The 17339-nt window shown below is 48.4% G+C and overlaps 1 protein-coding gene across 1 annotated transcript in view; it reads left to right on the top strand.

Moving 5' to 3' along the window:
- The window catches only part of LOC144754567 (dimethylaniline monooxygenase [N-oxide-forming] 2-like), a 207655-nt gene that overhangs the window by 156426 nt on the left and 33890 nt on the right, over positions 1-17339 (top strand). The window contains exon 7 of the mRNA XM_078642512.1: positions 535-887. Within this exon, the coding sequence (XP_078498638.1) occupies positions 535-887 (353 nt within the window). The remainder of the gene's footprint in view (positions 1-534; positions 888-17339) is intronic.

The following is a 17339-nucleotide window of genomic DNA, read 5'->3' as shown; positions in this document are numbered from 1 at the left end:
TGGCAATCATGGCTTTTAGACTGAAAAAATGCAATCTGTCCTAATGGCGGTGGGTTCTTCTGGATATTGCCCTCTACTTCTTATTTCAGTATTTAAGTGATATTTGTAATACAATTGAAGAGACCGATACATTTTAAATTGGTAAAAAACGGAATTGCCACCCTTAGTAGTGGAGGTCTACAGAGGACCAATGTTTCAAAAAGCCATCCAACAAATCTTAGCTAAGTGGCTGTTTATGCTTTTTACACACATAGTTTTTGATAAAAAATATTTATCTCAACTCCATTCATAAACAATCCGTTGACCGTTTTAATTCATTGCACATATATTTAAAAATAGAAACATCTTCTTGTTCTTTATATGGGATGGATTCAAAATAGCCTATAGTGCGTTTAATAATATTCTAATATTTGAATTTTTTTAATATTTGTTCTAAAAACAGGCATTTAATTCCATAGGTTCCAAACAATATTGTTTCCCTGTTTGGTTTGAAGGTGTCTATTATTAAAAGCTCTCAAATCTCTTTGTCTTTAGCTCTGTTTGGAAAGACCCACTGGCCAACGACGACCTTCCGGCCTGCATTATCCGTGGCACAGTGGTGGTGAAACCGGCTGCAATGGAGTTTGCTGACACTACAGTCACATTTGAAGACAGGTCCAAAGAGGATATTGACGCAATTATCTTCTCGACAGGGTTCAATGTCTCTTTTCCTTTCTTGGAAGAATCTGACATCAAAATTAGTAGGGATAAAGTTTCTCTCTACAGGAACATCTTTCCATTGAACCTTGAGAAACCTACCTTGGCATTCATTGGTCTGGTCCAACCTATCGCTTCCATCTTGGTTACTTCAGAAATGCAAGCGCGATGGGCCACACGAATCCTCAAAGGTAGGTGTACAGTAGGGCAGTGAGTCATAGAGGCACAGTGCCACCTCAATGTATTTGACACTGTATGCGAGATACATTTTGTGCACCCCCTTTTTTCTTTGTTTCTAGCCTGTCAATGGTTTTTGAGTGATGCCACAGGAAGAGCATATCTCAGGTGACTGCCAATGTAGTCCATGCTAAGAAATGTCAATGCAGGGCCATAACCTAGAAAGAGGTTAGCTGCGGAATTTAAATGTAAGATATTTTAATAAATAAGCATATTATTTCCTGCCAAAACTACAAAACGTTATTTGGGAATTCAAAGAAAGTTGCAATTGTTATAAAATGTATTCTGAATTCACTTTTACTTCCCGGTAAAAGAAAAGACTCACCTTCCATTCAATCCATGCCCCATTCCATTCTTCATCCCTTTCTTCCGATCTATCTTAGAATCCTGGCACTGCTCTCATGCCTTCAGTCGCCCCCCCATTATTCACTCCTCCCCCCCACGAGAGGTGGGTCCGCCCGCTAGTGACTCCCCCACCCCTCCCAAATACCGCCAACCAGAGAACCCCCTTTAGGGCGGTTACCTGCCCCTCCCCCCCGGGGACCTACTGTGGATCTTTCGCCCCATCCCTTCATGCATTCCTGTGACACCATATCGCATCATTCCACAGCTTGCTCACCACATCCCTCACTTCCATCATATTATAGGCATTCCCGAGTGTCGAAAGATGCACTCCGTCATCCCTAAAAAGCAGTCTCTCTTTAAGTCGTAGTCCAGGGTGGGCTATCACCTTAATGTCTCTGTCCTCGCAAAAAACCCTCATAGCTCTGTTCAGCTTCCTCCGAGCTTTCTCAACTGCCCCATTCTTGATCACCCCCTTCCAAATCCTTCTGGGAACAAATTCAGTCCAAGTCCTAGATAATTTCTGTGTCATCACTTCCAAGTCCCTTTGCATCAGCTGCAAGAGCGCCAAACCCGACAGCTGAATCAAGTCATTCTCCCCCAAATGAATAATCAACAGATCTGGGCATCCTTTCTGAGGGACCATCTTCGCGAGCCAGGGCAATAGTGCTCCTCATCACATCCCCCCTTTCCCCCACCAATGCACCTCATGTTGTTGTCCTCTGAGTACCAGGTTACGGCGGTACACCTGTTGCTCTGCATATTTGGAGGCCCAGTGCACAAACGAATGCCCCACAATCCATGTGACCGTCTTGGCCCCCGGTCCGCCCACGCAACCTATGAAAGAAAAAAGGAATTAGTATACATCCTGGAATACAGCTACCACTAACCCCATACAACTCAAAACCCCAGCCCCAAGACCCTACTTCCTGACATACCACTCACAACACCGGGACTTCCACCTACCAATCCGCCGAATGCTGTCCCATGACCAACCTAGCCTTGCAGCTGCTGTCGCTGCCCCAATTCGGAAAGAATGTGTCCCAAAATCTTCTAGGTTCAAACCCAACCTGCCCAATGCCATGCGCAAAACCGCCAACAACTGCGCAGCTGTGACCCTGGCCCCAGACGCATGACAAAAGATCTCACCCCTTGTCCCCGCCGGAAAACTCACAAATGCCCTCCACTCAGCCACCGGGCATGCTCACCCCATCCACTCTCACACAGCCAGACCCACTTACCCCTCCCCAACTGATCCGTTTTAAACTGTCCCAACCAAATTCCCAGGTGACCAACCTCCAACCTGACCTCCTCATACCTCCTGCCGCTTCTGGTCCTCGTCCCCAACAACTCCGAGACCCTGAACACCCCAAAAAACATCCACACCATACACAACCTGAAAATACGAACCTCGAAACTATCGAAACTATCATAACAACACATCAGTAACACCTCAACCAAACGGACCAACAGTTCAAAGGTCACTGAGCATCCTACCAATGACCACATCCTTTGTAGGGTCAAAACCGAAAAACAAGGTACCATAGAAGGACAACCCTGCCAATTTTCCCGCAATGGTCGCGGACGACAACCCCTTGTCAATACAGTGTAATACAAACTGCAACACCCCTTTTTCGATCACTGAACGAACTCCACATGCGGCATCCTGCCACCATCCCATAAATGAGCCAAACTCCTCCCACACCAGCCTGTAGGTTCACCTCGTTGAGTCCGCCACAGAGTTCTTCACCAGTCCTAAAACCCTCACTCCCCCAAGGCCCAGAAGCCGGCCGGCAGTCTGGTGTTGCACCGATCCGCTCCAGGTGCCAATCTCCGGAACCGCTGCCACTGCGAACGAGACAAAGCATCCGCAATGTCATTATTCACTCCAGGGACATGCTTGGCTCAAAAAACCACATTTAACCTCAAACATTTCAGCATGAAACTCCTCAACAAGCGCAGCACTCTCAGATCTCTTGCCCTCTGTCGGTTGACCAACTCGACCACAGTCATATTGTCTATATGAAACAACACCGATCTGTTCTGAAACTCCAACCCCCATACCTCCAATGCCACCAACAGGGGAAAGAATTCCAAAAACGCAATGCTCCTCCCTTGCTTCACCCAATGGGCCGGCCACTCCTCAGCGCACCATCTGCCATCATAAAAGATGCAAAAACCTGCCGTCCCGGCTGCATCAGAGTAAATTTGAATCTGCCAAACCGTCCGTTTTTCCACAAAGTCTAGAGACACCCCATTGAAATCAGTGAGGAACCGCAGCCATGTCCGTAAGTCAGCCCGCACCCCCATGGAGATCCGGACCCTGTGATGTGGTAAGGTTGCCCACGACATGACCATGCCGAGCCGCCTGCAGAAGGTCCCTGCCGCCCTCACTACCCGGCATGCAAAGTTCAAAAAGCCCAACAGTTGCTGCACAGCCCATAACGCAATCCTCTTTTCTTCAATCGCCCACAACAGACATGCCTGAATCTCCTCCACCTTTGTCCACGGGAGGCGATCCATCCAGTGAATGGAATTCAGCTCAATCCCCAAGAAAGTCAAACAACAGCTAGGCCCAGCTGTTTTTTCAGGCACCAAGGGGACTCCAAACCGCTGCGCCATCTCCTGAAACTGTGACAGGGACCTGCCACAGTCCCCTGAGTGAACCTTCTTGATGAAAAGGAAATCGTCCAGATAGTGCGTCACGTCTCGATGCCCGCTAGTCCGTGTAAAAGCCCACTGCAAAAATGTGCTAAACATCTCGAAAAGCGCGCAGGAAATGGCACATCCCATGGGCAAGACCTTGTCCACGTAAATGGCCCCCGCAAACTGCATCCCCAACAGAGCAAAATCCGCCGGGTGAATTGGTAAAAGGTGGAAAGCCGATATCACACTTCGCCAATCCCGCCACCGACCCACTCACCCGCACAAGGTGAATGGCGTCATCCAAAGACGCATAGAGCACCCATGAGTCTACCGCTGCAATGAAGTCCTTCACGGACTGACCCTCCGGCCAGGAGAGGTGATGTATCATGCAAAACTTGCCCTCCTCTTTCTTTGGCACGACTCCCAATGGGGAAACGATCAGATGTTCAAGGGGCCAATCCGCAAACGGGCCCGCCACCCTACCTTCTAACACCTCCTTCTGCAACTTGGCCGCCGCCACCCCAGGCAATTCTTTAGCTGATTTAAGGTTGTCCGCCCATCTCCATACCCTCGGTGCTTGGAGCCCACTCGAAAGCCCTCCATGAAACCCCATTGCAACTTCAGAGCTGCCTACCTGTCTGGGTAGCATGAGAGCCACGGGCCATCGCCTCCACCTTAACCGGAGTAGGCGCCCTTCTGTCCAGGCTGCCCCCTACCCTTCGCATTTTTGTTGTGCCACTGCCCTGAAGGCGTGACCAGAATGTAAAACATTCAGTGACCGGATGCCGGCCTCCACATTTGGAGCACTCATGCTTGAACTTATAAGCGTAACACGAGCAATATCCCTTGTTGTAGCTCCAGCAGGCACCGGTAGTGCTGGTGCCGGGCTTAGCCGATGGAGCGGTGTGTCCTGTGGGTGTAGCAACCCCTCCCGCCCCCGACTGGGTGGGCCGCAACAGAAAGGACCGATAAGAGACCGGTAAACCACTGGCCGTGTGCGTGGACGCTGACGAGTGCGTCGATGCCATCCACTGCATCCACAGCTCCTGATCAATTTCCCCCCAAGGCTTGTCGGGGTTCACACTAACCCGGCCCGGAACTCCTGATCATAACTCAGCCAGGCAAACCCCCCAAATTGTAACTGCGCCTTCCTTCTAATATCCATGTACTTCAACAGGGGGATAGCCCTATCTAAGTGCTTCTCGCAATATATACTTGCGTAGATGAGGAAGGCAGATGTCCAATTCTCCATGTTCACTGGCACCCTGGGATGCCTAGTGAGCTCCCATTCCTCCTCCTTAGATCCTTCCTTCGCCTGTACCTCCCTGTGCATAATCTTGAACACGTCTACGTATTCATGCTTCCAAATCCTACTCTTAATCTTATCCGATAAGTGGGACCCCAGGGGCATGACCAAACCCATATATGGCAATTCCTTCTGATGCTTGTCCTCTCCTTTTCCGTCCTTGTCCTCCTTCCCGTCAGTCTTGTCCTCTTTCCCTACAGGTTTGTCAGTCTGGACCCCGGCCGTCACCACTGTCTTACCTGTCGCTGCCGCCCGACCCCTGACACACCAGTCGCCACCCCCCTGCGTCCCGTACCGACCCCTCCCCAACACCCACAGACCTGCAAGCCTTCTTCCTGTCCTCCTTCGGGCCCTCCTCCCAAGCAGACCACCAAGCCCCCTCACCTGACAAAGGCATCTGCGTCACTCCCAACCGTCCTTCCGAGCTGCTGGCTTTGGAGGTGGACACCTTCGCCTTGCCTGTCTTCTTCCGAGAGGTCTGCAAAAAACCAAGACCACTGTTGCTCTGCACCCCCCGTCCTGTCCACGTCATCCCTCACCTCCCCTTCTTCCAACTCCTCACTCTCAGAACCATAATCAAAATCCAACACAAGCTCATCCTCCACAGGCTTCCACATAACCTCACGACCGCTCTCTTACCCCTTTCTGCACGGCACACCACCACCACTCCCCCGCTCCACACACGCCGCTGTTGCCGCTCCCGCACTGGAGGGAAGGCCGCCGCAGACCCTGCTACTGCTTCAAGGCGGCATCCTGAGGCCGTCTTGCGCCCCGCCGAACCTGCTACCCCTCTGCTGACCTCTGCCAGTTGGGATCCCCCTACCCCCCAGGTCATCCCAACCTGGGCGGGCTCTGGCATTGTCGGGCCTTGCCGCCGTCCTTGCCGTCCCTGACTGCTCCTGCTTGGCCCCTCTGCCCCTCACGGCTCTCTCCCTATCGTCCTGCTCTGCCCAATGCTCCTCCTCCGAGGGAGGTGTAGTGGGGCCCCCATTTCCTCGTCCCAAGCTGCCCCTGCCCTGATCGCCTCAAGTTCAGCCCACCGGGCCTCGGACTCCTGCACTAGCTGACTCTGTTCTCTAATTTTGGCTTCCAGATCCATTGCCTCACATCTGGGCAGCAAGGGCGAGCAATGGCCCCTGGGACCAACACCCTGCATGTGCCTCAAAGGGGCGACTGCCCCGGGGGTCCCCCCACTCCCAGACCTTACTTCCTCCAGGCTCACTCTGCTCCCCCTCCCCTCTACCCCCTGATGGGCCAGAGTGCTAGATCGCTGGCCCACTGAAAGATCCAGGGGCCCAACCCCCCCAAAGGACTCAGCCTCCTTGTACGCTGCCTCCTGACCCTCACAGCCCACCCCCAGTTCTGGCTCCTCCTGGGCATCCGGGCCCGCCCCCACCGCCCTCAGCCCCCCTCCGGACCAAGCACCATAGGCCCTGCACCTTCAAAAGCTTACCGGCCCACTCCTGGCCCCCCCAGCCACAACCGCCGGGGCAGCACTCATCTGACGCGAAGGGGGGATTTTCTCACCCCCCTCTGCACACTCCCCTCCTCGTGTGCTGACATGGCCACATCTAGGCGCGGAGGCAGGCTCTTACGGCGGCCTCCGCGCTATGCTCCTCTTCCCCCGAGCCCCGCCCCCTCCCGGGCACACCACTGCTCGGCGGTGAAGGCTCTTCAATACAAGCCATCACCCCCGCCGACACTCCCACTGAGGCCACACGCGGGACTCGCTCCAGGCCCACCCACGGATCGCTCAACACTCCGGGCCTCAGCAGGTCCTCCTGCCCGGCCCTCCCCAGAACACGCAAGGCCTCCCTCACCGCCTCCGCCGTAACCTCGGCCATACCACCCCGCACCTGGTCCGCCGCAACACCGGAAACCGCCGACCGCTATGAATTGCTCCACCGACCAGTAGGCCCCCGCTGCGATCCTCCACAACACTCGCTCCTCCGATGGCCTGCCTGCACATTCGATAACCCCTGCTAACCTTCACAAACTAGCCCACCCAACAATGCCAGAATGCAGGAAGAGGAAGTTGCCTTCCTCTCCTGCATTCTTATACCCACCCCCCCAAACCACACCCCTACCCACAGCCTGGTCCTCCCCGCGCGAACGACCCGCCCACCCACCCGCCCACAACCAGGCACTTCTGCTTTCTCGCAGTGCGAGAAAGCAGAAACATAAATGGTGGTAGTTATTATACCATTTATGTTTCTGCCTTCTCGCACAGCGAGAGCAGTGAGGCAATGCCGCCACGCCCCTATGGGGGAGCCGCCACTGTTCCCAGTATGTATTCATGGCACAGCACACGCATAGACGTATACACGCACACCCATGCACTAGGTAAACGGGCTGTCCCCATGGGGCTTCTTTAATTTTTGGGCTGGTGATGGGAGGAGTTCACTGTCCTCCCGTCCCCTAACCCCAGGTGATTTTTGTTGTGGAGTCTTCCATATTTCAGGGTATACGTAAAACATGTTCATCTCCCCTTAATTAATTAATGTATTTATTTAGAGGGCAGGGCACTGGGCAAAGAGGGCACCCGTTTCTGGAAATACCGTTTGCACACTCCCTTCCAGGTATGGAAAAGCGCCGTATTTTCATCTTCATAAATCAGCCGAGTATCCCCTGGGCACTGCCTCCACTTCCGGCACACACTTGGCCAGCCATGTCAGCAGGGATTTACAAGCAAGGGCTGTTTTCTTCTATCTCAGCAGCACTTTGTATTTTAGTTTTACTTGCAGTTTCTAAATACAGAAGTTCATAGCCAAGTTAGAGAACTTGCATGGCGGTTTTATCGCCCCCTCCCCGCAATAGTCGGGCAACATTTAACAGTTTGACCGAAAGTGAAATCGGGCAAAGGTTGCGCAGTATAGGCCTGTAAGCATTTAACAAAGCAGAGAAATGTCCGCTTTGAATTATTTTTGTTAATTTAATACATTTTCAGCACCGAACCAAATACAGAGGGTCTTATTTACAAGTCCCTTGTTTTGTTTGTTTATACTGCTCTGTACAGCGACAGGGGATCAGTGGTATGAAGGTGTAGAAGGGTGATATGAATTACACTGTTTCCTTATACTGTTCCGGAGTAGTTGCTACTCGCAGAAAAAGCGCTTCAACTTCTCGTCAGGCGTAGTAAGCGCTATATAAATGCAATACAGTAATGGGAGGATCAGGGTTTGAAGGCGAAGAAGGGAGGTATGGACAATGCTAGGTACTTATACCAATCAGCACAGTTTGTGAATGGTCGGCTTTGTTAAAGCAGGTCAGGGGGAACTGACAGTGCTGTTTTCCTTAACCGCTTTATACAGAAAGGTAAGGATTTACATCACTCCGTACAGTAAGAGAAGGGTCACTGGTGTGAAGCATCACACTGAGAGCGCTGTTTGCTTGAACCGCTCTGCACAGAAAGCGAAGTGTCGGCAGTGTGAAGGGAACTGGATGTCAATGACAGGGCTGTTTGCTAATATCGCTCTATGCAGAAAGAGAAGTTTCAGCAGGGTGACGGAAGTGAAGGGTGATATTGATGGACCTGTCAGCTTAGACCGCTCTTTACAGCTAGAGAGTAGTCAGCTGCTTTAAGAAGTGAATGGGCATGCTGACAGCAATCCTCTCTGCGTGAGTGGAGTCCCGACGGTGTAAGGCACTGAAGAGTTATACTGACACTTTGGCTGGTCATACTAAGGGGGTAGTTCCATCAGTGAACTAACAGTCCCCCTATCTACAGCCTGTGCAAACTGTGCCCCAGCAGCTCCACTGTGTAGCCCAGCAGCAGATTATTTCCGCTGCCTATCTTGTGCCAGCTGCTTGGTTTGGAGTTTATCACTGCTATCCTCCTAGCTCTGCAGTCACTGCTGTGCTTACTCTGTTGCTTCTCATGCAACTGACACCAATGTTATGCTAGTGCTCTTATTACTTTTTTACTAATTATACTGTTACTACTAATGAACTAATGCTGCTGTCACAAAGCTACTCACACCCCTATTACTGCTCTCCTGCTGCTATTCTGTTCTTCTCCTTTATTACTGTTACTGCTATCCTGTTAACTGCTAATGCTGCTATGAGTGCCTACTGCTGACTTTGCTATTCCTGGCACTTCTGTTACTGCTGTCCTGCTCACACTTCTGTTACTGTTGTACTCCTCTCTCTACTATCACTGCTGTTTTACTGACACTAATATTAATGCTCTCTTGCTAACTTTTATCACTGCTCTCCTGGTAACTTAACTGCTATCACTACTCTAGTGCTCATGCTTACTGCTTTACTAGTAAAACTGCTGCATTACTATTCAGCTACTTCTGAAGTCATTGCTAACCTGCTAACTTATTCATCCGATACTAAACACAGTATATTAATATATTTATAATAGCAACTACACCACTAAGCTCATTAATATGCCGAGTCCAATTGGCATTGCCAATGCTATTCTTATTGCTCTTTTCTTACTTCCTGTAGGGAGGTGAAGTGAAAAGAGTGGTCTACAGAAAGGAAAAAATCAACCAGAGTTATAAAAAGAAGTGTTATTCTGTTCTAGCTGCTTTTGACTCTAGAGCTACTGGGTCTCAATGGTCTGGTTGAAGAGTATAGTATTTGCAACATCGTATTAGGTTACGAATATGTAGATGTTCACAAGCAAGTGGTGTGGAGGCGCAGCAGGAGAAATTAGAACAAAGAAATAGATTTGGAGCATGAAAATAATAGTTTTAGGCATATGGAACAAACTGTCACCCCCAAGGTTGTATTGTGACTTGGGCCAGAAGGTGGCCTACTGGTATGTGGTCAGACTGTGGGATGGTCCAGGTGCTCTTCAGGTACCAAATGGAGCCCCAGTGCAGACTGATGTATGGACACAGAGAAGCACATTTATGAAGGAAGGTTTGCCCAAGAAAATTCCAATAGATCTTTGGTCTTTGGATGTTGTGATCAGCTGCTGAACACAAGTGTCACGCAAAGGTAGTACTCTTACAAACAGATTGGCTAATCAGTGGTGTAAAGTACAAAATTCCTGGATATGTGTGACAATGAAGTGACTATCTATAAAAACAAGGTTATTGGTATTTATAAGGCTGTCCAATTGTTCAGTTTTCATTGCAGGGGAAGATCTAGCAGATTGTTCTCTGGTGCTTCACTATTTAGAGTATCCTTTTGGTGTTGTTGACGATGTTTCAACCCTACTTGTAGTGTGAGGGTCTCATCAGAACAGAGTGTGCCTGAGGACTACGGGGAGTCTTGGTGGTTTGGAGGAACCAGGGTTAAGGTCTTCCTCCCGGTGGATGAATTTGGGTATGGTAATGTCACTTAGGGTTCCTTTATCACTCTCTTTTCCTCTTCTCAAGAAGATCACTGACAAACTCTAAAGCGTTGTAGCAAAAAGTATATGTTTAAAGTATAAAAATAAATCCTCCCTTTTTACATAAATTTCCTTGTGTATCGCAATCAAATTTAAAAAACGTGATTCGGATGAATTAAGTTGAAAGAAAGATTTTGTTCTGGCTACTAAATCTATTTATAAACTAACTCTAGGCAGACGTGTTGTGTCCCATTATCAATCTCTCTTGATTAACCACACATAATATACCTGTGATAATATGAATTTGTTTAAAAAATGAGTTCAATGTGAACACTTGTTATAAGTTAATACCCAGTTCGCATGGATATATAGGTTGCTCTTATTTTTCAAAAAAGATGGCTGTAATAAGACACTATCTCATGCTTAGAGATTTCTTATAGCATGTTAGAAAAATTAGTATGTATTCCTCTTCTGTGGTCGACATGCCAACCTTTCAAAACGAAAGTCCTACTGAAAATAATGATGGACCAGCCAGTCTAAATTGAGTGGTCAGTCCGACACCAGCTTTGTCATTTCAATTCTGTATTGAGTTTTTCCATTACTGTAACAAGAGTGGTACATTTAAAAATAATACACAGTCAAATCACCACGCAGGGCAAGTAAACCAACAAGGTAAAATGCAAACTTATTACCCATCTGTAGACAAGCCCTCCATGGAAGACCCACAACAAATTTTGAGAAATACCAAAAATAACTGAGAATAAATCTCCAAGAACAGACACTGGAAGTGAGCAAGTAGGCAACAAATGCTACCTAACAACTTAAAGGGGGGAGAAGGAAGAACACAATCATCAAGAGGGGAACGGGAGAAAGGAAGCAATCTTCCACAGTGGGGGGAAGGAGGGGAGGGGAACACCCACATGTGAGGAAATAAAACAAGATGACCAAATGTCCTCAGCGCCTCCATGCCAAGTCTTAATGACCCATCCCTACAGAATGAAAATCAAGGTACCACCCTAGCAAAGTAAGCAAACAACAATAAGGATGAATGTCTGGGGAACCTCAATTGGAATTGGCCTTGTAACGGAACTTAGGGGTCTGCATTGAGCATGTCGTAGGGTGAGGTACACAGTAGACATCTTAAGTGTATGGGTGTGTTTGGCTCTTCAATCTTTAAGAAAAGAGCCCCAAGCCTCTTAAAATATCTGCAATTTGTACTTTAGCCTATAAATAAGGTGTTCAACTCATGCCATGTTGTACATGTTGTCCAATCAAGTCTGTAATGTGGGAGTTAGAGTTGATTTCCAGAGTCGCAGAAGTGCCAATTTAGCCACCCCTAGCGCAGTGGAGAGCCATCTATTAACATGTTGAGTCACAGAAGGGAGGCCAGAAGTATAATGCATGAGCACTAACCAGGCCGTCAAAGGCATGTCTACCCCAAGATCTTTCCTCATTTGGTACCAAACTTGCGCCTTGAAGGGTCTCAGCCTGTCACATACCCATAAAATATGGAATATATTGCAGTCCGTTATGCCACATCTCCAACCAGTGCCAACGGTGGAAGATCTTAAAAAAGTTATACTTACGGTGCATTTCCTGTAAACCTTTATTATAGTCCACCAGTGGGGTATACCAGTCACCATCAAGGAATTGAATGTTAAGGCACGATTCCAACCAGGCCCGCAGTGTTGTGGATGTGGGAGAGGAAAAGCAAGAGTCCAGCAATGTGCCGTACTGCCCTCAGTAGTCCTCCATAATTTTTCCAGATGTGGATGCATTGATTAATGGGTGAGCTTGGGAGATCAATATTCATCTTCACCAGGATATATGATAAGACTTGGGACAATTGATTGTATCTCCATAGCTGGGAGAATGGAATCGCAAACTCCCGTCTCAATTTGGGGAACAGTTTGATGGAGCCATTGCAGACAAAGTCTTCAATGTGGTGAATACAATGAGTAATCCAAGTTGATCAGTGAATTTCTTCCCCACTGACCATGATGGCTGCATTGCTACAAAGAAGGGCTTTAGAGTAAACACGGCTCGGGACTTACATCAGCCAATAAGTCCTATGCCATGCGTACTGGGAAGTATGAATGATCAGGTTGAGGAGAGGAGTAACCAAAGGCCTCGAAGTGTAGTAAATGGCAAGTTCCCCAGACGTCTGCTAAATGTTATGCTCTAGCAACACCCATAAGGGTATGGACCTGGAAGTCAACAACGCCAGTACACAGAGTGGGCCGATTGTTGTGCTAACCATTATCCTTTCAGGTGTGGGAGACGTATGCCGCCCTTCTATGATGAGGAGTGGAGCTTAGCTCCCTTTACTCTCAGTTTATCTGAACCCCGAGTGAAGCAGGAGATGGAGCAATGGATGCTCTGCAGGTAAGAAATCAATACAACGAGGGGCAGCATTCCAAAGATGTAGTTACATTTGGGGAGGGCATTCATCTTGATGATCTGAACCCTACCCTACAGGGTCAGGGCAGACCACCTTCTAAAATCACGTTCCAAAATAGGTTGCACATTGGCCATGCAGTGGGAGCATAGTACATACACCTGGTTAGTGAAACGTTTGACCTCTGGCCTCCTTATCCATGTCTTCCAGATCTTGATTAATATGCATCCGAGATATTTTATACAGGACTGAAGCCACTGGAATGGTAGGCTACCCAGAGAGGCTCTCCTAGTGGATGGCATTAGGAACAGGGCCTCACATTTTGACCAATTCATCATATAGCCAGACAACTGGCTGAGTCCAAGGGGTTTGATAATGTCAAGAGAATGTCATTCTCGTTGTAAAAGTTTTTACCTTCCCCATCTGTTGTGTGAATACCCTTAATGATGTCATTGGATCGAGCTGCAAAAGCCAGAAGCTCCAGAGCCAACAGGAACAACAGCAGAGATAAGGCACACCCCTGTCTGGTGCCACGGTAGATGTCAGAATACGGGGAGTGAAACCCCCCACATGTGGCAGATGCAGTGGGAGCATAGTACATACACCTGGTTAGTGAAACGTTTGACCTCTGGCCTTCTAATCCATGGTCTGAAAGAGATAACCCCAATCGACATGATTGAAAGGATTTTTGGCATTCAAGGAGATGAGGACCTTCTACTCCACCTCACCCCTCACCTGCCAACAAATATGCAAGAGAGTACGAAAATTATTGGTTGAAGAGCGTCCAGGGATAAAGCTCAATTTGGAGGAGTGGATAAGAGTTTTGATAACTTTCTTCAATTGCGTCGCCATTACCGTCACCAAAATGTTAACGTCCACATTTATCAAAGAAATCGGGCGACAGCTAGAGCATTCCAGGGGATCTTCCCCAGTTTAGGGAGCCCTGAAATACGTGCCCTGATAAACTCAGCAAAGAGGTGCCTGTTGTCAGGGGCCTCCTGGTAAATCAAGACTAAGATGGGGATGGTTTTGGCTTTGGCTTTGGCTTTGGTAGCTTTATAAAATTCAGCCAGAAGGCCCCCCTCCCCAGGTGGGCATCAAATTGATTGCCGAGATGATTTTCTTCACTGAGATTGGTTGGTCATCAGCATTGGCAGTTTTAGGGTGTTAAAAAAAGTGGAATCTATGTTGCATCCGGGACGTTCCAGCCATATATATGCATGCATAATATTTCTGAAATTCTGCCACTATGGCCGTCTGATGGGTGACAAGCCTCTAGATTACAAATGTCAGGAATAAAACTAGAAGAATTTTGAAGGCAGAGTTCTTAAGCCAACAACCTACCCGCCTTGTCACCTCTTTTGTAATGTGTCTGCCGTATGGGGAAGAGACTTTTCTCCGCCTCATTGGTACAGAGTATATTCAATTGGTATTTAGCCAGTGGAAGCTCCTGGAGAAAGACAGGAATAGAGAGGAAGAGTAGGCAGTAGACAGAGACCCGATCCTTGCTTCCAGCTACCGCCTGGACTCTAAAATCATCTATTTAGTTAGGGCCGAATCCCTCATCAGCATACTGCTAAGCACGGCCATCACTGCCCCCACAACATCTGTGCCGTGGTCACCGAGCCCCTATTATCTTCCAAATATCTTCCTACATATTCTGCGAGGCAACGTTTTGCCTCGGGTCTTTATAATGGGAGATATTGAAGCACCAAGATCCTTGGGGAAATATTTGCAAACCCAGGTCTAAATGCAGCTCCATAAGGTCATGATCCGAGATGTCACAAGGGGTTATGTTTGCATCTGTTGAGTGTTGGGCTACTAAAGAGGTACAAAGGAAGTAGTTAATGCAAGTCAAAATGTTTTGGGGGAACGAGGAGAAGGTGTAGTCTTTAGCTTGTGGGTGCAAGAGTCTCTAAGGGTTGAAAAAGAGCATGATCCTGCATTAAGTCTCGTAGGGCATGCCTGTCCCCATCATGGTGAGTGTCTTGCTTGCCCAATCTGTCCAAGATAGGGGCAAGTGTAACATTCCAATCCCTTCCAATAATGACTCTAGAGGTACGAAATGATGGTATTTATGTTATGTTATTTAAACTCACCTCCTACGGCGACAACACACAGCTGATCCTCTCCCTCACCAAAGACCCTTGCACCACCAAAACCAACCTTCACAAAGGAATGAAAGGCGTCGCTGAATGGATGAAGAACAGCCGTCTGAAACTGAACTCGGACAACACTGAGGTCCTCATCCTCAGCTCCACCCCCTCAGCCTGGGATGACTCCTGGTGGCCGACTGCCCTGGGCGCAGCAGCGACACACATCGACCACGCACGCAACCTGGGATTCATCCTCGACTCAACATTCTCCATGACAAAGCAAGTCAACTCCATCTCATCCTCCTGCTTCAACACCCTGCGCATGCTCCAAAAGATCTACAGGTGGATCCCCATCGGCACAAGAAGAACGGTCACCCAGGCTCTCGTCAGCAGCAGACTGGACTACGGAAACGCCCTCTACGCAGGAGCCCCGGCCAAACTGCTGAAACAACTGCAAAGCATACAGAACGCCTCTGCACGCCTGATTCTTGACATCCCTCACCACAGCCACATCACACCCCACCTGAGAGTCCTGCACTAGCTTCCCGTCAACAAAAGGATCACATTCAAGCTCCTCACCCATGCACACAAGGCACTCCACAACACCGGACCAACATACCTCAACAGATGACTCACCTTCTACACCCCAAACCACCAGCTCCGCTCCGCAGACTTCGCCCTCGCCACTGTTACCCACATCCGAAGAACGACCACCGGCAGCAGATCGTTCTCCTACCTCGCCGCCAAATCCTGGAACACCCTCCCCATCCTCCTACAGCAGACCGAAGACCTTCTGACCTTCAGGAGGCTACTCAAGACCTGGCTGTTCGAGCAGTGGCAGTACCACCCCCCCCCCCTACAAATGCCTTGATTGATTGAAACTTGTTAAACCCCAAATACCCAGAGGTGTCTTGGCACTGAAGTGGTATACACACAACTGGATCGCAGCCTAATTCTGGAAAAAACAGGTTTTAAGAATCTTTCCAAGAGATGATAAAGAATTTGCAGATCTAATGCGCATCGGGAGAGAATTCCAACGTTTTGCGGTTCCATAACTCAGGGTTCGGCCACCCCAATTGGAATTACGAAACCTGATGTCAGCAATTTACCAATCTTAGAAAGAACCCCAGACTTAGATGTCTCTGGGGCATAAATAGAGCCCTCATTTACAGTCATCTCCTATTTTGAGAGCTCGGAAAACACATAGCTACCCTTGATGTTTGTTCAGGTATGGAGGGTTGTATACGAGAGGTTTTTGTGGAAAATGTAGGAAGCAAGCACTGTATATACTATACCAAAGTGAGGTATAGTGGGCACGAACCCCAAAGGTAGGCAGAGGTAAAGTTAGTTAGCACCTCACTCTCTATTTGAAGTAGTGTGGTCGAGTAGTAAGGCTTTATCAGAGAACAGTGTTAACAATGTGTTGTACACAGTCAGCAAATTAATTCACACACTCAAAGACGGAACTTTAGGCCAATTGTTTTTGTATGAAAATATTCTTTTAGTAATTTTATTTTCTAGAACCAAGCAAGCCTGGCACAGGTAAGCAATAAATACTTAACAGTAGTAATGCAGTTTGTAAACATTTTGAATGTATATGCACTTTGTTTTCACTTACAGTATGGTTGCAGAGAAATGCAATACTTTGTAAATACAGTACATAGACTTGAATGGGCTTTTCAGTAAAATAACAGGTAAGTTACTTTTTAGATTACTTTTCTTACTCAGAGTAGTATACCTGGATACTACTCTGGGACATTTCCTGTAAACAGGTAAGTAAAATCGTTTTGGTTAAATAGCACCATTTAAAAAAATTCCTTTAGGTATTCAAACTCCACACTAAGAAACTTTTCCAAGAAAAACAGTCAATGTAATCCTATGTAGGAAAATAGTGTTATCCGTTTGGAGGTAAGTATTTGGTAGTGGGAGTTGAGGTTCTGGGGGTAGACTCAGGGGCCCCCCAGTGTCAAGGATGCCCTCTTGTTATACCCTCAGCGGCACTATGGGGGCCGGGTGCAGAGTGCTGAGGCCCAATGTTATCCAATAGGGGATAGGGGGTCTCTGGTTGGTGGCTGCTGACGAGCAGGCCACTTGGTGGTGGGAGCAAAGCTCCGGGACTTTAGCGCAGGGTGAATGGGTAAACAAAGTAGCACCAAAGGTACACCCTCAGCGGCACTAGGGCGACCGGGTGCAGGGTGATATTCCGATTTTGGGCGCCCTGTTGTTTGCAATGTGGAACCTCTGGTTTGCAAAGGCACTGCAGGCTTGGGGACGAAGGTCTTCTGGGTGCGACCACCACTTCAAGAGGTAAGTTGGGAAGTTGGGGGT

This window comes from Lissotriton helveticus, chromosome 1_1 (assembly GCF_964261635.1).
Source record: "Lissotriton helveticus chromosome 1_1, aLisHel1.1, whole genome shotgun sequence".
Lineage (NCBI taxonomy): Eukaryota > Metazoa > Chordata > Amphibia > Caudata > Salamandridae > Lissotriton > Lissotriton helveticus.
This window is presented reverse-complemented; position numbering and strand designations above follow the sequence as displayed.